This window comes from Peromyscus eremicus, chromosome 7 (assembly GCF_949786415.1).
Source record: "Peromyscus eremicus chromosome 7, PerEre_H2_v1, whole genome shotgun sequence".
In the NCBI taxonomy this organism is placed as follows: Eukaryota; Metazoa; Chordata; class Mammalia; order Rodentia; family Cricetidae; genus Peromyscus; species Peromyscus eremicus.
Window position 1 is genome coordinate 110,336,296 of NC_081422.1, and position 23,453 is coordinate 110,359,748.

The 23,453-nt window shown below is 41.2% G+C and overlaps 1 protein-coding gene across 6 annotated transcripts in view; it reads right to left on the reverse strand.

The window, feature by feature from the left end:
- Rbms3 (RNA binding motif single stranded interacting protein 3) overlaps positions 1-23,453 on the reverse strand; it is a 684,722-nt gene that overhangs the window by 137,538 nt on the left and 523,731 nt on the right. For all 6 annotated transcript variants that reach the window (XM_059268834.1, XM_059268836.1, XM_059268833.1 and 3 more), the window contains exon 7: positions 170-276. In XM_059268834.1, coding sequence (XP_059124817.1) covers positions 170-276 — 107 coding nt within the window. The remainder of the gene's footprint in view (positions 1-169; positions 277-23,453) is intronic.

The window sequence follows — 23,453 nt, forward strand, 5'->3', positions numbered from 1 at the left end:
CTGATGCCTCCTCAACTACACGTAAATCCTGTACACACGTGGGCATACATGAAACCCATCTCCTGAGCAGGGGCTTTATTACTGTTATTTTCATGGCGCCAGAAGTCTGCTTTGGCACCTTCCCGAGAGAGAGCTGCTGCCCAGTTTCTGAGCAGTTCTCAGAACTCACCTCTCCTTCTCTGGGCCATGGCCTCCCATTCTGGGTGTACTTGCTCTGATTCTGTCTCTTTTTTTGTCCTCCATCAGCGAATTTGCACAGTAAAGGCTCACTGGGGGCTGGAAAGAAAAGAAAGAAAACCACATCAGTAGACATTCCACACAAATAAGTAATTATTCCAGTTCGGCTCAGAGTGGGCCTTTGTTATGAATGTGTTCAAAAGTAACATCTAGGTTCTGGCCCACTTCCCTCTCAGCCTCACTGCCTGGTGTGCTAGCCGTGGCTGGGCCTCCAAAAAGTCCTGGCAGACCTCAAGAGGTTGTAATCTATGCTCCTGGGAAAACACTTGGAGTAGAATGTCCTCTTGTCTTCAAGACGAGAGTCTTCTAGTGTAGTGATAAACACACACATCCTCAGCACTCGTGTGTGATTATCTCCCCCTCAAGGTAGCTATATTTTCACTATGCAAACTACAGAATTCGATTTTGAGAAATTGTTAGAAATCAGAGCAGTGGGGTGGAGAAGGGATGGAACACAAAATTACACTTAGAAATGTACTTCGTTAGGAGACAGGGCTTGTCAACCACAGTGATTCGTGATTTGGGCTTCGAGGTGTGAGAACTCTCATACCAGAGACAGCAGATAGGGGCATCATGACAGGGGGACTGAAGGGAAAAGAAATGCTCCTGAATGAAGGGGCATTCTGGCTTTTGAACGTTTCTGGGAATTGGTAGAATGGATTACACCATGTGATTTAATTTGGCATAGCCAATGTGCCAAGGAACCAGGTACTGAGAAGGTCCAGAAACCTTCTTATAGCATCTAGTATGAGGGGCTGCAAGCCTCTTCACTCCCTGTCCCAGATAGAGGGCTAGAGGGTGTGTGGTGTGTGTGGCCTGATTTCTCTAGGCCCCAGGTCTTGTGGTTGATGAACTAGCATCTTCAGGTGGTAAAACAGAAAGCAGATTCTGGGAGATGCTTTCCAAGGAGGTAGATATCTTGCTAAATAACAGCCAGCTAGTTCTCCATAACGTCACAGATGCTAGAAGTGGATCCTCCATGCAAGCTTTTCCCCTGCAGTTTCCCAGTAAAAGTCAATGAGAAGCCAGAAAGTTAGACTGTTGGGATGCCAAATGAAAATTCTGAGAAACTGTCACCAAGTGTGTCAGGGTGGCTCCCAGGAGGGGCTGGCTTCTGCCTCTTTCCTCCTCCTAGCTCTAAACTGGTAAGGACTCATCCCCTAAAAGAGGCCTCCCCAAGTCCTCCTCAGCTCAGAGAACTGATGTGGAGAAAGGACCCTGTTTGTCTGCAGAGAAAAGACAGAGGTTGCCCAAAGAAACCCAGGAGTCAGGTCCAAATCCAAGAAGAACAGGCAGAGGTGGAAGGGTGCCTTAACCCTGCCCAGAGAAAGGCTTCCTGCCCCTGTCTTCCTGTATCCTGTTTCCTCCCACAGAAGCAACACTAAACCCTGGAAGGTAGGAATTTGAGACAGAAAAGCATCCTTTATTTTCCTAAGCAAACCTGTTTGTTTGTACTAACTTCAGCCTCAAGCTATCTGGTAGATGGGGTAGGAGTGTGAATCGTAGATTCCAGTAACCAAAGGTTGTGTATTCCTTTATCTGATGAATTACAGTGACTATAGGGGTCTGATCATCTTTAGTAAGTACATTTCCTTGAAGAATGTGATCAAAATTAAAATATATTAGAATGTCTCTTCCAACAATGGCACTGCAAATGTCTTTCTCAAAACCCAACGAAGCAACACTATGTGTTGATCATTGGTAACTGTCTCCATATCCCTACATGTCTGAAGAGAAAGTCACATCGACCCAGCAAACTTGGTGACTATAATAAGAAGGCTGAGAAGGTTAATTGGCTGGTTATGTGTTGGAATAAACCAAATATTACTTTGTAAGTTTATAATTAACCAAAATAAATCACTTCTTCCCCTTGCCATCTGAGAACATGAACTCAGCTAAATATTAATTGTGTCCCTGGGCATTTTCAAGTTTGAAGACAATTCTAATTGTCTCAAAAATCAATAGTGAAGAAAGAACACAGGCAACCCAGCATCTACTAACAGGCCATCTGCAAACGTGTGTCTACAAATAAATATTTGAAAATTATTTGGCTTCAAAGAAAAGTAATGTTTTGACCTACCCTCTAAGTCTATTCTTAGTTGCAGATATCTACTTTTCAGATTAGAAGGAAAAGAAAACACATAATTCACCACTGGACAAGAGTAACGCAAAATAAGATAGGGTTCCTATCCTAGACAGAACACACCCCGTCATAGGGTAGTTCTCCTTCCACAGTTTTAATTATTAGGGAGCAAGTATGGTTCAAAAATACTGAATGCCTGGCATGATAGTGTAGCTCAGCTGGTAGAATCTTTGCGTCACATGTATAAAAGCCCCAAGTTTGGTCCCTAGGACTGCACAAACTGGGCAAGGTTCACATGCTTGTAATCCTAGCACTCTGCAGGGTGGAGGCAGGTGAACCAGAAGTTCAGCATCATTCTTGGTTATATAATAAGTTTGAGGCCTCCCCTGTATATATATATATATATATATATATATATATATATATATATATATATATTCATCTTTTAATTAATTAATCAGCTAATTAATTGATTAATAGAAAATCCCAGAAAAAATCAACTCATGTTTTATATTGTGATGGTCTGGGAACTTGATGACATCTCACAACCAGCCTACCTCACCCAGGACCTAAGGCATCCTTTCCCCAGCATTTCTTACTGCATATGTTGCTGGGCTGGCAGCTACCTAGCTCCTGGCACTGGTACCAGACCTTCTGTGGGATATTCAGTGCTTATGTGCAGGTTTCCCTTACCTTACTCCATGGCAGCCTTAAGGCAATGGTGGTAATTAGAACTGGCAAAGAGAAGCCATTAGGTTCTTCTCTGTAAGGAGCTAAAGGCTCTACAATAAGTGCAGAAAGAAAGCAAACCATACACTGAAGTCATATTGCCTACCATACTCATTTCCTGTCACCACATGAGTGCAGGACCTGTTGTATAATAATTTGCTACAAATTGAAATATTCCCATAGGTTCATCTCCCATGTCTGGGAGAAAAGAGATATGGAAGATTTCTGTCCATCCCCAGCAGTTAGAAAGAAATCAACAATTGCTGGGGGTGGGGCTCTACCAGCTGAACTGTACAGAGTAGAGGCAGTCAGACATCCAGCTGCTTGCAAGCTGTACAGAGGCTGGGGGCAACTTTTGCCAGTAGTCTCTTGCGCTCAGCTGGCCTTTTTGGTAATGAAGCTGCCTTTTTTTTTTTTTTTTTTTTTTTGATCATCCAGGCTTCTGTAAGTAGCCTCTTACTCACACTCCTGTTAATAAATACCAGTAAATATTCATTCACTGGTTCACCAAGTTGGTGTGAATGTTAAAACTGTTACTTTGGTCTTTCATGGTTCCCTTTCTGAATGAGTAAATGTGTGTGCCTCTGTGTGTGTTTTGTCTCCATAGAAGTCTCTCACACAATGGTATCATTTCACATCATATAAACTAGAGATGTGGGCACAGTATGATGTTTTCAGTGTGAGGGTGTTATCACATTCATACCAGTTTCATGACAGTAGTATAATGTAACTTGTTTTCCATTTTCTTTGTGAGTGTTGTTAATATCTTACTATGTGTTGTGGTTTAAATGAGAATGTCCCCCATATGCTCAGATGTTTGAACACTTGGTCTTCGGTTGGTGGTGCTGTTTGGGGGTGGAATGTGGGGTGATGTTGCCTGGTTGGAGGAAGTACGTCACTGGAGGTAGGCTTTGGGAGTTTAAAGACTCATGCCATTCCAAGCCTGTGCATGCTCCTCCTGCTTCTTGCTTGTTTTTGAAAACAAGAGCTTACAGCTTCCTACTCCTGCTGTCCCAACTGCCACTTATCCCTCTAGAACCATAAGTCCAAATAAACTCTTCTAGAAGTTGACTTGGTCATGGTGTTTTACTGTTACAATAGAAAAGTGACTAATACACTGTGGTTAATTTATAAATGAAGATATATGGGATTCATTATAAAGAGCAATTTCAGACATGTACTGAATGTCTGAGGGCATCCCTAAATATAGATAGTACTCTACATAGATCATGGAATCCACAGCTTTTTCATTGTCTGATTCACTGAGCATCTGACTTAGTGACTTTGATGAAACTGCAAGAATCCTACAGGGGAAAGACTGAACATGCTATCTGCAGACACTTCTTCCTTTGATCATAATGGATACTGATTCACTCCAGAAGAGCAAGCTAAGAGCTAAATGCAATTGCTAATCCCACTATCTGATGAGTGAGAATATTTCCTGTGAGATTTGCAAACTGTGTAGGCCAAGTAAAATCGTTCCCTTCCAGAGTCCTTGCTCCCTTGGCATTCTTGAGATTCTGGCCCCATCCACCTGTGAAATGGGATGTCGTGCTCACATGTGATCTTCTCATTGGCACAAGTACAAATTTCTCACCAAGGTACAGAAATCTAGAAGCAACTTACATTTTCTGCTTCAAGAAATTGGCCATGTTTCCTATGATAAGAAGTTTCACCTTAGTATGCCTGCTAGGTAAAAATACTTTTCTAGCAACTAAATTCATGTGTATAAATACAACACACATAGTTCTATTTATATGTTGTAGTTTTCTGTTTGTTTTTTCTTTTAAATATTTTTAATGTGGTCTCTTGCTGTAACCTAGGCTAGCCTAGAACTTACTATGTTGTCCAGGATGACTTCAAACTCATGGTAAATCTCTTATTCACCTCTTTCAAGTGCTGTGATTACAGACAAGAGCCACCAGCTCTGAATCATTTTTAAAACTATCACAATTATTTACTTATTCATTTATTTATTTGTCTGTAGGCATGTGTGTAAGTGTGCATGTGAAAGTCAGAGCACAGTTTGTACTAATGAGCTCTCCCCTTCTACCCTGTGAGCCCCAGGGACTGGACCCAGACTTTAGGCTTCACAACAAGTACCTTTCTTTTCCCACTGAGCCAATTTGCTGGGCCACTGACATATTTAAAAAAAAAATAAAAACAAATAAAAACCAGTGTCCTCGAGTTAGCTGACATACAATAAACTGCACATGTTCATATCAGGTGGTTTCCGAGTTTGACATATGTGTGTGCCCATGTGATAATCTCCACAGTCAAGCTAATGATCAAGTTTTTCACCCCTAAGATTCAAAAACTTTCTTTCTACTCACACAGCTTCCTTTTTAGCCCAGAAGCATTATATAAGGAAGGAACATTCTTCTGTTCCTGATAACCAAAGTTCTTCATTTGTGGTGGCAACAGCTAAAGTTTCCAAAACCCTTTCCCTTGGCACAGACCATTGCACTCATCAATGAAGACAAGTTTCTGGGGTAATCAAATGTCCCTGATTTACTTCTTTTATGAAAGAACTAGTAATGGCTAAGTGCTCTGCCCCAGTCTGAAGACATGTAGTCCAGTCCCACAGGTCCTCAATCAAGACTCCTGCCTTATATCTTTAGGACAAGGATGCAAATTCTTTGCCATGCCTTTGTGCACTGTGTCCAAAACCAGCTGGAGTTGGTCCATCCCAGAGATTTCCTGTGTTCAGATCCCTGTCTTGATGTGCCACAGTACATATCAGTGACTTAGCATATCACAAGCAAATATCAAATTGACCTCTTGGCTATCTCATGCTTAGGGGAGAGACAGACTGCCACTGCCTTCGGTTCTCTGTTCCCATCCTGCTTTGCTTTAATGCGCCAAGGCTTCTGCTAACAGCCCTCCTTTGATGTGGATTGTGTTGCTGCTGTATGTAGGCTTATGATGGGCTGAACTGAACACTCTCGGTAGCTTCATTTGCTTTTGGTGCTAGCTATTACTAATTTTATCATTCTCTGGCTACTGGAGTGTGAGGGTGCTTTCCGAACTGTAAACCTGCCAAAGCTGCATCTCACTATGAGCAGGGTATCTCACCATTCATGTCTCAAGAGGTTGCACTGGGAACCCTCTGTGGTTTTGTTTTATTTCTAGTTATTGTTGAATTTATCACTGTTTGGTTGCAAGGGGCTCTATTACAAATGCAAAACTGTCAAAGATGCCTCTTTCTATTAGGTAGGGTGTCTAACTGTTCAGACAGCAATCGGTGGCACTGGGACTGTGGTGATATTTCACTTGTGCTGAAATGTGGTGATATTTTATTTGTGCTTTGATAAATAAAGCTTGCCTGGAGATTAAGGGGAAAAGGCCAGCCATTTTAAGTAAACAAGAAGTCAGGCAGCACACTCCCTTAATCCTATCACTTAGCAGGCAGGGTCTCTGTGTGTTCAAGGCCACACTAGGGAACAGAGCTGGGTGGGGGTGGCACACACCTTTAATCCCAGCACTCAGGAGGCAGAGCCAAGAAGAGCTCTATGAGTTCTAGGCCAGCCTGGTCTACAGAGCAAGATCCAGGACAGGCACCAAAACTACACAGAGAAACCCTGTCTCAAACCCCGCACCCCCCCCCCCCAATAAAGAAGCAACCTGCCTTCTCCAGGTCCCACATTAAAATATTAAATACTAATTATTCTACAGACATGTCCCAGGAAGTCTTTCTCTGTTCAAAGAAATAATTCCTACTTTTGTTTGTTCTCTTTAAAATAAGTTTATGTCTATAATTATATAATTTAATTTAATTTCAATATATTCAATATATTTTTATACATCGTACATTTATTTACACAGGGGGTTGGTTAAGAAATATGCATTAAAGGACTAGGGAGATGTCTCCATTAGTGAACTGTTTGCAATGCATACAAAAGGACTTGAGATCAACCCTTAGAACTTATGTAAAAAGTCGGGCACGGTGGTATGCACCATGTAATCCCAGTACTGGGGAGGATGGAGAAGGCAGATCCCTAGTGCTTCCTAGCTTGGCAACCTAACAAACTGATCAGTTCCAGGACAGTGAGAGACTTGGTATCAAAAACCAGATGGGTGTATCATGAGGAACAACACTCAAGGTTGACTTATGACCTCCATCCACATGCACAAACACATATACAATACACATATACACACAATTTACACACAAGAAATGTGTGTATATACATGCATACGCACATGCACATATAAATATGTGTATATATGTACACACACACACACACACACACATATATATATGCAGACATGTCCCTGCATGCTCACACATGCATATTTAAAGGAATTCCTATAGAACCATGAAATTTCTAGACTTAGAAGGTCATCCCTATAGTAAAAGAAAGGGCCTTGAATGATTGATTAACTAACCTTGGAAACTTTTATCCACTGGCATTAAAAATACAGACATATGAGACTAGAGAGATTGCTCAGTGCTTAAGAGACTTGACTGCTCTTCCAGAAGACCTGGGTTCGATTCCCAGTACCCACACAGCAGCTCACAATTGTCCATAACTCCAGTTTCATATATCTGATGCCCTCTTCTGGCGTCTACTAGTACTGCATGCACATGGTACACAGACATACATGCACGCAAAACACCTGTGAAATAAAAATAAATCTTTAAAAAAAAATTACAGAAGCACACCAAATGCGCTATTTTGTCAAGGGTTAAATATAGAGAGACCACAAAATTCTGGTTTTTAAATTTCTCATGAGGTTTTTGAGTTCTTTTGTTCATTGGAAGAAAAAAGAAAAAACCTTGGAAGAGCAATTTGAGCACAGAGTGAAAATTTAGAAGTCACAGGGCAAGGCTTTTTTAGCTTTCAATTGAAATGTCTTTGAATTTTAAAGTTTCTCAAAGGGTGACATTCTTGAATGATTCTATTGCAGATCTTCATAAGGTGTTAGGCTAAGACCACTGAAAATGGCAATTATGTTCATTAATATTGTCAAGTTGAAATATTGAATTTTCCTCTATCAACAACCTTGGCCGAGATATTTACTAAATTAATTTTAAAAGTTAAATTTCAAAATGAAAGTTTAAATGTGTTATTTTAAAAAGATGGGTCTGGAGAGATGGCTCAGTAGTTAAGAACATTTCTTCCTTTTAGTATGGAGCACATGTTCAATTCCCAGCACCCCTGTAGAATGGCTCACAACTGCCTGTAACTCCAGTTCCAGGGGATCTGATGCCTTCTTCTGGCCTCCACAGGAACCTGCAAACATGTGGTACATACAAGGACACATATATATTGTGGTGGTTTGAAAGAAAATGGCACCCAAAGGGAGTGGCACTATTAGTAGGTATGGCTTTGTTGGAGTAGATGTGGCCTTGCTGGAGAGAGTGTGCCACTGTGGAGGCTTTGAGGTCTCCTATATACTCAAGCCACGCTCAGTGTCTCAGACCACTTCCTGTTGCCTGTGAGTCAAGATGTAAGAACTCTCAGCTCCTTCTCTAGCATCATGTCTGCCTGCATGCTGCCTTGCTTCCTGCTATGACAATAATGGACTAAATTTCTGAACTGTAAGTGAGCCACCTCAATCAAATGTTTTCTTTTATAAGAGTTGCCATGGTCATGGTGTCTTTTCACAGCAATAGAAACCCTAACTAAGACACAAGTTGGTACCAGGGACTGGGGTATTGCTGTGATAGACTGGACCATATTTTTGTTTGGAGTAATACAGACTTTGGGAGTTTGGGTTAGGAAAGCAGTGGAATGCTTTAAGCACTGATTAATGGAGCTTTAGAGTTAAGGATAGAAGAAAGGGGTTATAGAATTTGCCTCCATGCCTAAGGAAAGCTGCTGAGGCCAGGCATGTGTCAGGGGTATTCCTGAATGGAGGCCTAGAGAGGCCATTGCGTGAAGCTGTGAAAGTGAAGCCGAGATTGCCTGGGAGACCTTAAGATGTTGGAGATGCCAGAGCCATGGGATACCTGCCAAGGAAAACTGCTAACAGTGAGTAGAACCAGCCCAAGAGAAAGAACAGTGTTGCAGTCAACAAAGCTGAAAGGAGTTGGAGATCTGAAGAGTGCTGTGACATCAGATATGGAGATGCAGAGTTTGGAAGCTGGTTTTCAGTCTAGCTTTGGTCCAGTATTTCCTCATTATGATCCCTTCCCTATGTTTTGTAATGGTAATGTAGATCCTGTGTCATTATATGTTAGAAGTATGTGATCTGTTTTTTGACTTAGATTTTACAGGGGATTATAGTTAAGGGATTGCATGAATCTCAGAAGAGACTTTGAACTTCACACTTTTAAATAAGTTTGAGATTGTTACAGACTATGGGGATTTTTGAAGTTGGACTGAATGCAGTTTTGCACTATGATATAGCTATAAGCCTTTGGGGGCCAGGGAGTGGAATGTGGTGGCTTGAAAGAAAATGGTTCCCCATTATAGTGGCACTATTAGGAGATGTGGCTTTGTTGGAGCAGGTGTGGTCTTGGAGCAGTGTGTCGCTTTGGAGGCAAGCTTTGAGGTCTCATTTATGCCCAGTGTCTCAGACCACTCCCTATTGCCTATGAGTCAAGATGTAAGAACTCTCAGCTCCTTCTCCAGCACCATGTCTGCCTACATACTGCCTTGCTTCCCACCATGACAATAATGGACTGAACCTCTGAACTGTAAGTGAGCCACCTCAATTAAATGTTTTCCTTTATAAGAATTTCCATGGCTATTATGTCTCTTCACAGCAATACAAACCCTAATTAAGACACATATACACATAAATAAAAATAATAAAGAATAAATCTTAATTTTTAGAAGATGAGCTTATATACAGGACATGATCCTCAAGTTCTAGATATCCAGATAGAGTTAATCATTTTCCAGAAGTGAACAGTTCATGGAGTGCAGCAAGCCTGCTTGATTTTCTAGCAATTGGGAGGGATATGGCACATGCAGGATAAAACTCCTCGATTTGACCATACAAATATATCCCCATGGTCTCCTCTTCACCCATAGCCTCTTCTCATGATTTCCATGTTTAACCCTATCCTCAAGTGGTTTGTGCAGAGTCAGATCTGAGCTCTGCCTTGTTCTGACTGTCCATTACAGAGGGAAGGATACATCACCAATGACAGCTGCAAACTCCTGACTAATGAGCTGATTTCTGGAGCATGGGAATATTGTATTGCCTTCAATTTCCTTATTGCAGGATTATGGTGTCAATTAATTTTGTTTAGTTGCCTTTAACAGTAGTTAAAATACAGACTAAATGAAGAATAGTCCTTTGTGGAAGCAAGAGGCTGTTGTAAGTCTCAGACTGTGAGATGGGAGAAGGCATTATGGTCTATCACTCAAGTGGGGAGTATTCAAAATATAATTACAGCAATGCATGGCAATAAAGTTTCCCAGTAATTATGAAGAAGTAATTACTCTCTGCTTGCTTACTGGGGAATCTGTAGTCTTCTAAACTTTATATTAAGTACAATACATCAATATATAAACAGATATGATGGGGTAATGGTTACAAGAGCTGCTGCTTCAAGTGAACTAAATAAGTGGATACTGAAGACTTTTTGGCTTAATGAAGTTAAAGCGAACATTATTTATTTTTATTTTTGGAACTTAACAATATCTTCAGTTTGATAAGTCACTAGGGAGGGTCTATATAAGGCTACTAATAAGCAGACACAGGCAGGCCTCCAAAATGTCTGTCTATGCTTTATCAGACAATGTTCACCTCATCCTCTCTCTTATTTTTCCTATACTTGATGCACTTTTTGTTTTGCAAGTGTGTATACATATTCTAGATGCAAAACTCAACAGCTCCAACATATTCTAGATGCAAAACTCAACAGCTCCAACATATTCTAGATGCAAAACTGGACAGCTCCAACTTAAACCACAATTTACACGGAAATAGTTTTTTACTATTGCAATAACAGAATAATTGTATTTTAGAGTTGGAAATATTTTTAGAAGATTTATTATTCTAAGCTTAGAAGTCAAGAGAAGGGGCTGGATAGATGGTTTATGGTTGAAGAGCACTCATTGTTCTTCCAGAGGACTAGAGTTCAGTTCCCAGCTCCCATGGTGGGCAGCTCACAGCCACCCTATAATTCCATCTCTGTGTGGTCAACTCCAACTCCAGATGTTCTAATGCCCTCTTCTGGCCACCGTGAACACCCACACACACTGGAGGTCATATGCATGATCCTCCCCCACATGGTTAAAATACAATAAATGGAGAAAAATAAAGTGTAGAATTCTCACCTTTCACCCTGTGGGTAATTTGAATTTCATGTGGAACTCTCACTAAGTGCTCTAAAAAAAGTAAATGTATTGGGGGGAAAGAGGAAAGAGACTTAAGTGTAATAAAGAACACGATGTAGGATCCATTGATGGCTCTTCTTTCATGAAGGAAGTAAACACATATGCATCTCCAAACTGAATGCCATCTCAGGCCAAGAAGGACCAGTGCCCCCTTCTTTTTCCTAGGCATGTACTTTTAGTAGTAAAGCTGGAACGCTTTCATACAGTGTGGAAACCACGATGAGCAGAAATACAGTTCTCATTTCAAAGTGAATCTTACATCCGCACTAGCTATCTGTGAAGGAGGTGAGAAGTGTCAGCTCAAGTGAGACTTCTCCTTCAGCAGATGAATGATTTAGAGGGGCAAGAACTTGGGGGGATGAACTTATAACTCAAAAATCAAGGTACTGAAATTGTGAGGACTTCAAGAGTGGGTTCATGTAACCTAAATCACTTTGGAGATCAATAAACACACATTTAACCCTGGCCTTAGAAACAGAGTTTTTCAAATAAACATCAAGGATCACCCATGCTCTAAATAGCTAAGGTATGATGAAGCAGCAAGTGGGCTGCAGAGATGGCTCTGACGTTCCAAGCACTTGCTACTGTTCCAGAAGATCCTAGTTCAGTCACAAGCACCTAAATCAACCATGGTTCACAACCATCTGTAACTCCGGTTCCAAGGGATCTGACGCCCCCTTCTGGCATCTGTAGGCACTGTACAGACATACATGCAAATACTCATACACACCAAATAAAGTAGATAAATGTATAATTTTAAATAAGTAAATACATACCTTGGTGTGGAAGACTTTAGCACAAAGTACAATCGCATATAAATGTCTCTAAAAGACAATGGTCATTTGTTGTTGTCACAGTGATAGGACAAAAAGGCTCAGGGCTAGACTAAAGTAAGGGAGTATCATGTAAGTGTTCAGGAATCCACTGATCATCCTTGGCACACTCGTCTGTTTGGAGCAAGCCTTAAAGGATCTCACATGGATTCCAATCATGTACAGAGGTTTCTGTGATGCAGATTTTATTTTTATCTCTCACAAGTTTAAAACCCCAATTACTTAACACAAAAGGTAGCCAAACATTATTAGCTAAACATGTGTGTCTCCATCTTTACTTACAAAAACAAGCAGAAAGGATGTGGACCTGTCACATCAGTCCACAGACTCTCACAGCCCCTTCTACCTGGAGTGGCTTCTCCTGTTTCTGATTTAGTGGCAGGCACAGACTCTCCTGGCCTCTCTCCCACCCACCTGCTCCAGTGCCCACAGGGTACCCATCGTTAATTAATTTTAATGCAGTCATTCAATGTGTTCTTTCTCTCTTGCCCGAAATTTATTCAAAATTAATATAAAACATGGCTCCTATATCCAGTTCTGTGTTATCTACTAGACACCAAGCAGTAAGAAATATGCGCAAAGCCTGAGTGCTCAGGGGATATTCTTTCTGATAGCAAAGTGGATGTTAGGTAACAAAAAAATCCAGAAGTCCTTTCCAATTTCTTTCTCTATTCACTCACTATATATACTTGTAATATGACATCCGCCAGGCACCTCAGCTGAAGTATCTGCATGCCATTTTAGTTTTAAAAATCTCTTAAAGCCAGAATTTCTGTGTTAATCAATTTTTACATGAGGGAGGAGGGAAAGAGAGAAGAAGAGACAAGAGACAAAGAGAGAGAAGAAAGAGGAAAGAGGAGTAGGAGATGGAGAGGGGAGGAACGACTTTAGCAAGTTCACCTACTTGTTAGCAGTGTGGGCAATGCCCCAAGAGCTTCTCTCTGGCTGGAGGCCAGCAGACCACTCTCAGCTGGATGGTCAACACTGCACTTTAGTCTACTGATGACCAGACATATCTGTCAGGTTTTTAAAATACCCCTAAATAAAGAGTCCTACAATTCTTAACAATGCCTTTAACACTTAATAAGTCAGCCAAGAAGGCTTTCTGATCCCTGCTTTACACTGGAAGCCTCTTTCTGAGTATTCCAGGTTCCACTGGATACACGTTGGCCATTGTCTTGGGCATTGCAACTGGGAAATGTGTTTATTTTTGTATAATTGAAATGGTTGATCCCATTGAATACAAAGTGTCTTTCTCAGGCATCTGATGTGATGGCTAGATACAAAGAGAAGCAGGCAAGCATACTTAGTCATTTTGAAATACATGGTGCCCTCATTACAGGGAGAGATCATGCTTAATTAGTCATTCTCAAAAACCAAAGAAAGTCCATTGACTATAATGTATTTAATACAATATATAATATAATATATTAATATTACATAATTATATGTTGTATAAAATTCTATTATAATATAACTAAACACTTATATATTACTATATAATTATATCTATATTTATATATAAGTATATAATATTATATGATAATATATAATATAAAAATATAATCCATTAGATAATAATGTACTTCTTTCAATATTCAGTTTTGTATTTAATTAATGTCAGCTACCGAAAGTTTCTAAGACTTGCTTATATAACTTTGATCACAGAGTTTATATTGGAGCATATAACTCCAAAACCCACAACAGTGTGTGAGAAACAGGCTAAATAAATGACAGATTGGCAGTTATAGGCTTATGCTTGACATGGAGGGAAATGTATTAGTTACTTTCCTACATCTATGATAAAACACCATGACCAAGAGCAACTTAGGGAAGGAAGAGTTTATCCTGGTTTATGGTCCCAGGGGACCAGAGTTCATAATGGTGAGGGAGGTATGGCAGTAGGCATTGGGGGCAGAAAACTGGGATAGCTCATCTCCAGCCACACCCAGAAACAAGGGAGAGCTTACGGGAAGTGACATGAGACTATAAACTTTGAAGCCTCACCACCTCCAGCAGGTTCCACAACCTCTCCAAGCAGCACTATCGACTGGGGACCAGGTGCTCAAACACATGAGCCTGTGAGGGACATTTATTATTTAAACCACCGTAGGGAATAGCTTTTAAAACATGGAAGCACACAGCATAAATATCAGGCACCACTGAGGCACACAGAAAGTGTTACTCCTTGGGCCATTTTCTTGGAGACTTGCCTCTTGTCTTACTGCTAACATAAGAGTAGTTTTCAGTAGACCACGGTCTCTGCACAAACTCATAACTGGTCACAGTGTTGAGAAGATGTGATTATTGCATGTTCTAAATGGGATGTTTTTATGACCCCCTCTTAAGCTCCTGGCCCTCTTTGAGAAGCTATTGGATGTTAATGGTTGTTGGAGAGACAGAACAATTTTTGTCAATGGTAGAACCACTGGTAATTTGCCCATGCCCCTGTAAATAACCCCACACCATGCTCCTGTGAGCAAACCTAATTATACTCAGTGAACCACTTACAAAATTATGTTAAATTTAGAAAGGGGGCTCTTGCAAAGAAAGGGTCCAGCAAGAGTCAGAAGGAAATAATAGAGAGGATGTCATCAAATATATGTTTTATACATGCATGAAATTGTCAAAGAATAAATGGAACTTTTTAATCATAAAAATAGGTACAGGACTTATTTGGAGGAAGAAGGATAGTGACCGGACTGGGGGAGAGATGAGAGGGTCATGGTGGGTGAATATGATCAAATACATTCTATATATCTATGAAACTGTCAAAGAATAACATTTTGAAGGTTCAGAAAGAGCAGTACTATCAATTCAAAATGGATCTGAGCCTGAGCGGACATGAATGGGAGTTCAAAGTTTCTAGTTACAACATCATGAAGGAGATCTTTCTTCCCAGATAGACTATGTCCATCTTATCAGGGCTGACATATATTGGGGTTCTAAGACTCTCTCTATGTCCTTCCCATCCAGATACACCCTTAATCATACTGGCCAAAGATAAGGGCAAAGGGGTGTAGGGCCTTCTTGGCTGTCTTCCTTTCAGATGCTTCCAAGGAGAACGGGAAACAATCAAGCCAAACACCTTCACCATCCTTCTCTGAGCAAAAAACAAAACAGTCCTCCACAGCTGCTGAGCAGAGCTGTTGGAAACACCACACTGAGAAACCTGGCTATACCCAGGTAGGCTCAGAGGGGTAGAGAGTTTCCCTAAAAGTAGCTCAGATGGAGCATCACTCATCTGGCCCAGCTCTCCACATGGGCAGTTGGTTCTGATAAAGCTGCATTCTGTTGGTCAGAAAGCAGAACCCACTGCCATTTGTTCAAAACCAAATATGAACAGACACATGAGAATTCACTCTTGCTGGGGATAGGCAGACACGGTAAGGATGACAATTGCAGTTTAGAACCTCACGTGTATTCTAAGATCTGAAAAAACAAACAAAGTAACAAGTTTGAAATGGTGCTGCCTATGTGTATGTGCATGACACTAGGACATGTCCCTTTAAGAACTAATTTCTTCATTAAAATAATCTGGCTTTGATTTTGAATGTATTTTGAAATGAGAAACTGAATGTCAGAGTCTAGGTGAGTTGACAGTGAATAAAGCTAGATTTAGTCCTAGGCTTTTATTTATTTTTCGTGTGTGTGTGTGTGTGTGTGTGTGTGTGTGTGTGTGTGTAGGCTCCGGGTTGATGTTGGGAATCATCCTCTATCACTCCTCTACTTTATTCATTGAGGCAGGGTCTCTCAATCAAACTCAGATCTCATTGACATGACTAGTCTCACCAATCAGCTTGCTCTGGGGTCCCTAGTCTTTACCTTTCAGGGCTAGTATCACAGACAGTCTGCCACAACTACCCTGAATTTATGTAGGTTTAGGGATCCAAATTCCAGTCCCCACATTTGAATGGCAAGAGCTTTAACCACTAAGCTATCTACCCAGCTAGTTCTAAGCCCTTAATATCTCACAGTTCACTCAAAACTATCCTCTGTTCCCTCTTACCCCTCTTCTACACTTATCACAACCTTTCTAAGTTTTCTCAGCATTATTCATTCAGGGAACATTTAGAGAGCATTTGCTGTGTGCAAGACACTATTCTATATTCTGAAGAACTAGACTGATGAACGCAGCTGCCATGAAGATCATAGCAAAGGAAGACAACTAACAGACACTTAGATATATACACAAATATAATTGTCAGATACACTAGAAGAAGACTAAGTCCCAGTCCCATAAAGTTCAGGGAGTGACAAAAAGTGGGATACTGTTTTCAGACCCAGTGTGGTGCAGCCATCTGGCCAAAGATCTCAGGGAAAGAATGGAGTGGCTTTGAAGATAGGATGAAAGAAAGTATGTGTGTTTATGTATCTGTGTAAGTGTGTCACATGTGTGCACTACCCTCAGAGGCCAGAAGAGGGCACTGGGTCCCTTAAGACTGAGTCACAGGAAGTTGTAATGCCTCAGGACATTAGTGCTTAGGTCTTCTGGGAAAACAGAAATGCTCTTGATCTCTAAGCCATCTCTCCAGCTCCTAATTGATCTGCATGTAAGCATGACATGTATGTACACTCATTCTTTTGGAGAAAGAAGAGAAGAATTCTAAGATATATATATATATATCCTCTCATAAGCAAATATGAAAGAAAAAATAAATGAAAGAATGTATTTGGGATTTATTCTTACATTCCATATCTGTATGAGATAAAGGGGATCAAAGTACAAGAGGTTGTATAAATATGTATAGCTACCTTTTATGATGGCTTTGTTCAAATAAAAAAATGATTATCATTATACCTGAACAGTTCATCTTAGTACTCAAGACATAAAGTAGAATGTTCTAGAATTATGGGCTCCCCCATCCCCATTTTTCTCTGCTTAGGTTCCACTTTGTTCCCATACACTTTTAAGTTTGATTTACAAGAGCCAAAAGCATACAAAACAACAACAACAAAAACAATAACAACCCACGAAATTGGTTCTAAAGCCACAATAAGTCATTTCATGGTGGTCATTCTATGGACGCACGTGAACAAGTATTCACAGCGCTCGGATAAATCATAGGAGCCATAGGATAAATCATAACTCCACTGAGAAGTTGCTGTGTCACATTAGGCACTCTAGCTGGTCATACTCTTATAGAGCTGGCTCGTTAAAGTAGCAAGTAACAGACATGGTTATAACCAAGCAAGTAGCAAACAGAAATAGACATGGTTGGAATCAATGAAATAAAAATTATGCATTTAATAAAGGTAACTTTGAAGTAATTACAGAAAGGCCTGGAATTCCCTGAGGTCTGTAGCTAAGTCTTGGTAGCATGGAATGATGTTGGTGTGGTATGTGGGTCCAGGAGGAGCCTGAAGGTGACCAGTAGGATATCCTCTAGGTAAGTCAACAGAGAACTAGATCTAATATCTCTGGAGAACTTGGGGATTAATGGGGAATTAATAATGGGAGATGTACACTGTAATTAAATGAGAGTTCTGGCTATGGGTTGTTTAAAATAAATTCTTGCTTTAGTCCATCTGATAATAAACTGTACTTAGAAAAAAGTATTTAAAAACAAACCAACACCATTATCACAGTCTGCTCATTTTCAAGTGTTTGGCAGTTTAAAAGTAATTTTATCATTTTAGGAGACTCACAGACAGGGCAAATGGTAGAAAGAATGAGTCCCTGTACTGCCATCACCTCTTTCAGTAAGTATGCCTAGAGCACAGTGACTGTCTGACAGGCTTGCTTTGCCTGCTGCTGTGGCAATATAGACTGATAAGAACAACAGAGGGGAGGAAGGAAGGAAGGGGAGGAAGGAAGGGGGAGAAAGAAGGGGGAAGGAAGGGGAGGAAGGAATGGGGGAAGGACAGGAGGAAGGATGGGGAGGAAGGAAGGGGGAAGGAAATGGGAAGGAAGGGAGGAAGGAAGGGGGAGAAGGAAGGATGAGAGGAAGGAAGGGGAGGAAGGAAGGGAGGAAGGAAGGAGAAAGGAAAGGGAGGAAGGAAGGGGGAAGGAAGGGAGGAAGTTGGTTAGAGTTGGTTTATTTCAGCTCTTGGTTCTGGGTTCCAGTCCATCATAGCAGGGAAGGCACAGCTCAGCTACATGAACCCTAAGGAGCTGATCACATGACATCCACAGCCAAAGGAACTGGTCACATGACATCCATAGTGAAGAAGCAGAGAGAGGGCCAGTGAGTTGGCTCGGTGGGTAACAGCACCTCAGCCAAGCCTGGACCTGGGTGTGATTCCCAAGGACGCACATGAGAGACGGAGAGATCCAACCCCTGAATGGCTTTCTCTGACCGCAACACAAGTGCCAGGCTACACACATGTACAGACACACCATTAAAAAGCAGAGAGAGAGAGAGAGAGAGAGAGAGAGAGAGAGAGAGAGAGAGAGAGAGAGAGAGAGAACTGTAGTGAATACCAGCACTCACTTCCTATTCTCTTTTTCATATAGTCTAGAACCCCAACCAAGAAACTGTCCCCCTCAAAATTAAAATTAAGATGGTCTTCCCACATCAGTTCATCTTTCATGTGACCTAAATAATCCCTCACAGGCATGCCAGAGTCCCATCTCCCCCAAATGATTCTAGATTCTGTCAAGCTGACAATACTAACTATCATATTGACTCAACAGCTATCCCTATTGCCTATAATATTTTGGAGCAACAATCCGAGTATATGAAGATGTTAAAATAAAATCCCTAGGTTATCATTTACCTCTCTCACTCCCTTAAGACTTTGCAAGCTCAACAGTTGCTGAGAGATTATAACTATTTCTGAGCAAAGTCAAAGGAATGTTATAATCACATACATAAACCTCAAGAGCAAGAAAGAGGGGAAACCTTACATTGCTGGGGTTGTTGTTGTTTTGTTTTAGCACTACTTGGGTTCGAATCTGGAACCATGAGTATGCAGGGAAGGACTAGATTGCTAGATGTACTACCCAAGTCTAGATTACCATTAAATATGAATTACAGGAGGAAACAGAAAAATCACAACACGATACTTGGCTTAGTTCACAGAGCATAGAGTGAAGAAGACTCAGGATAGATGACAGGTAGGATCTCCATGTATCTCTGAAGGACTGGGCATGTGCACCACCAGTGTAACTTCACACAGCCCTTCTCAAAGTGACAGACAGACTCCACGAACCTGTCCTTCCTACTCTCCTTCAGTGGCCATCTGCAACTAAAAACAATGCAGCCACAGGTTCCTTCATTCAGGACCTAGGGCGGCGCCTAGAAAAAAGGTGACCCAAACTACCAGACAGGGTGCCCGACACTCCTCAAAAATGGAGCCACATGCTCCCAGAGATCACACCCCATTGTGTGGATTCAGTTTTATTTAAAACAGTGAACATTTTTTTTCCTTTAGAGGCCACCATGCATTTGTTCCCCGGAGCACTTTTTGAGAAAAAGAAATTTAGATGAGTTATAGATGCCTCATTTATTAGCACGATGGCACTGACCCAAGACTTAATATAGAAAATTATAGATTCTGGTCCAGAGTAATTTTAATCTTTGCCCATAATAACAGGCCTTTAGCTGCCAAAGGCAACGGTGCTGTACGCTTGGTTTGGAGCTCTGACCCCGACTTACAAAGTCATAACTTCTAAGCACAAAGAAAGTTTCCAGAATGTGAGAGCTAAAACCTTCCTGCAATACTTATAAAACAAAGCAAGCGTTTGGTTATTTAGTCACACAGTATACATCCTGTACAACACCAGAGCTTAGGCCAGAGAAGGTAGGACCTCCCACTTAATGTGTAAGTGCATTTACTGCAGGAGATTCAAGATATAAAAGGCAGGTTTAACTCATAATTTTAAGGGGCTTTATCTATTTATGTCCCCAAACCAGCTTTGCCAAGGCTGTGTCACACACCAGCTTCCTTGAAGGGGTAAGTGTACTTAGGCTGTGACTCTGTGTCACACAACACTGTTTCTTGAGTCTTCAGTTTCTTCCTGCATATGTAGACTACAATCAACTAGGCAACCAACTCAAAACTCCATTCTAATGAAATCTACTATTAAATTTCATTAATATAAGATAAAATACATATATGGCACGCTTCTCATTTTACTTACATCTGTGTGTCCCTGTGTATGTCACATGTGTGGAATGGCCACAGAGGCCACTAGAAGGTATCGGATCCTCTAGAGCTGGACTTACAGGTGCTTCTAAGTCACCCTGCATGGGTGCTGGGGATTGAGTCCAGTGCAAGAGCAGCAAGGGCTCCTAACCTCCGAGCCATCTCTCCAGCCCCAACTGCACAGTATTTTATAAGCCAAGGAGGCCTGCCAAGCACATCATTAGGAGATCTACTCTTATTTCTCAAATCATAAGTTTATTTTGGCTTTGGGTTAATCTTCAATTAAAAAAATCTGGTTTTAACTCTCAAGTAAAATTTATTTGCTTTGCATTTATCAGTCCATCTTTGTAAATCCCATCCGGGATTTGTTGCAGGACATTTATGAACTTCTAAACTAAATTATAATTTCCTCATTGCATAGCACTTAAAAGAAATGGCATTTATTCACCTCATTGTCTGTTTTAATAACAAACAGACATTCACACAGGCCTGATCCCAACTGTCTCCATCCAACAGCACTACCTACCTTAGCCTCTCAGAATTCTGTAGTAATCTTTATTACTAATTTATTGCAGAGCTTTGTGGCAGCCATCTGCCATCCCAAGCACTTAGAAGGGAAAGGCAGAAGTTTACAGTCACCCTTGGCTACACAGAAGTTTGAGGAGCGCCCAGTCGCAGAAAAAACAAAAACAAAACTACATGATTAAAAAGAGAATGGCACACTTAATGGTTAGAGTGATCTTTCCAAAAAGTGAAAGCTCTCTCCCTTTCAAACACTTCCAACAGTTTTATGCCAAACCCGGAAGGAAATGTGTTTCTTACATTTCACAGGCACAGAAAGGGAGCCTGTTTATCTCAAGAGCTTTGTTTCCATCAATGCTGTGTCCTCTTGCTCACCTGGCTCTAACTAGTTCTGAGTTAGAGGAGGCCATTCTTCCTTCAGGGCCTTTGTACTTGAAACTGCCCCTGCCAGAAGGCATTCCACCAGAATTCCTCCCTTTCTGCTAACTAAGCTGAAAAGCTAGCTGCCTTTGCTCAGAGAACATTCCTGGACATGCACACCTCTCAGCCAGCCTGTGGTGGTTTGAAGAAGAATGGTCCCCATAGGCTCATATATTTGAATGCTTAAGTCACCAGGGAGTGGCACTATTTGAGAAGGATTAGAAAGTGTGGCTTTGTGGGACAAAGTGTGTTACTAGTGTGGGCTTTGAGGTTTCAAAAGCCCATGCCACTAGGTGTGGTGGTATTGTGTTCCCCAAAATATTGTGCACCCTAATAAACTTATCTGGGGTCAAAGAACAGAACAGCCACTAGATACAAAGGCTAGAAAATGGTGGCACTCACACCTTAATCCTAGCATTCCAGAGGCAGAAATCCCTCTGGATCTCTGTGAGTTCAAGGCCACATTGGAAACAACTGGGCATGGTGACACATGCCTTTAATCCCAAGAAGTGAGCCTTTAATCCCAGGGAGTGATGAGAGAAAGCAGAAAGATATATAAGGCATGAAGACCAGAAACTAGAAGCTTTTGACTGGTTAAGCTTTCAGGCTTTCGAACAGCAGTTCAGCTGAGAGCCATTGGGATGAGGACACAGAAGCTTCCAGTCTGAGGAAACAGGATCGGCTGAGGAACTGGCGATATGAGGTAGATGTGGCTTGTTCTGCTTCTCTGATCTTCCAGCATTCACCCCAATAACTGGTCTCAGGTTTAATTTTATTAATAAGGACTTTAAAGATTCCTGCTACAACTAGGCCCAGTCTCTCTCTGTCTCCTGTCTCTGCCTGCAGATTAGGATGTAGTTCTCAGCTACTGCTCTGGCACCATGCTACCCACCATGATGATAATGGAGTAAACCTCTGAAACTAAGCAAACTCCAACTAAATGCTTTTCTTTATAAGAGTTGCCATGGTCATGGTCTCTATTCATAGCAACTGAACAGTGATTAATACAGCCTTTTCTTATTTTCATACATTCATAGAAATTATTATCTGAAATTAGCATAATATTTCATTTATATATTTTTGTTTCTTCCCTGCTCCTTTGCCCTGGAATTCAAATTCCAAGAGAGCAAACAGCTCATTATTTTGTCTACTGCTATTTGCCAGCCTCCAGAGGTAGTTACTTAACAGAGATTTTTGAATGAATGATTTATAGTTGAGCATATTGGTTACAAATTAACACATCAATATAAAATAAATCACTACACATATGATACCATAAATCAAGATGTTTTTCCACTATGTCATTATAAATATTGGCATTTGATTGCTTTTCACTAACTGACAGGCAAAATGAATAAAGTATATCAGAACACAACAACCAACCATTTACAGAGGGTCATACATGGTACCCATCTCTTTCCTTCATCTACTCATCAGCATCGGAGGAGGTGAGACCAGATTCAGAGGATTTTTAAAGCTTTCCCAAAGTCACAAAATCAGCAACAATTCCTCTTTTTATGTATGTGTGGGGTATGTTCACATGTTTGTGTGTCTGTGGGTTCCCATGTGTATATGCACATGTGTACATGGGTGGAAGCCCAGAGTTGATGTCCAGAGTCCTTCTTCATCACAGTCCATGGTATTCACGGAGGCAGGTCCTCTCATCAGAACCCAGAGCCTGCCAGTATGGCTGTCTGGCTAATCCCATCTCTTCCTTTCAAGCACTGAGATCACAGGTAGGTTGCCATGCCTTCCAGGGATTTACATGGATTCTGGGAATCAGAATGCTGGTCCTCAAGTTTAAGCGGCAGGTGCATTAATCACAGAGCCATCTAGCCAGCTGTAGTAGCCTCTCAACTAAAAACCTGAGCTAAAATCATAATGTGACACAAGCTGACAGTCGCGAGGCTACTCTGACTATGGGCCAGGCATCTTGCTAGCATCTGAGATGTGTGAGAAAGACCCCCAATGTTCCCTTTCCTCCCACTTCCTTCCATGCTTTCCTGGCCTACAAAGTAACAAAAGTGACAGATGTCATTCACTGCTGCCCCCTTCACCTGGCCATCAAGTCCCTGAAGTCTACAGGTGTTTATACTGCTCTAAACTCACATGTCCAGCAGAGCCCTGACATCAGCATGCCTCTGTATAATGGGAGCCCCTGAAACATGACTATGTAAAACACTCAAAGAATAGAACCTTGAAGCATAAGTCTCGAAGATGAGGACTTACAGATCTCCA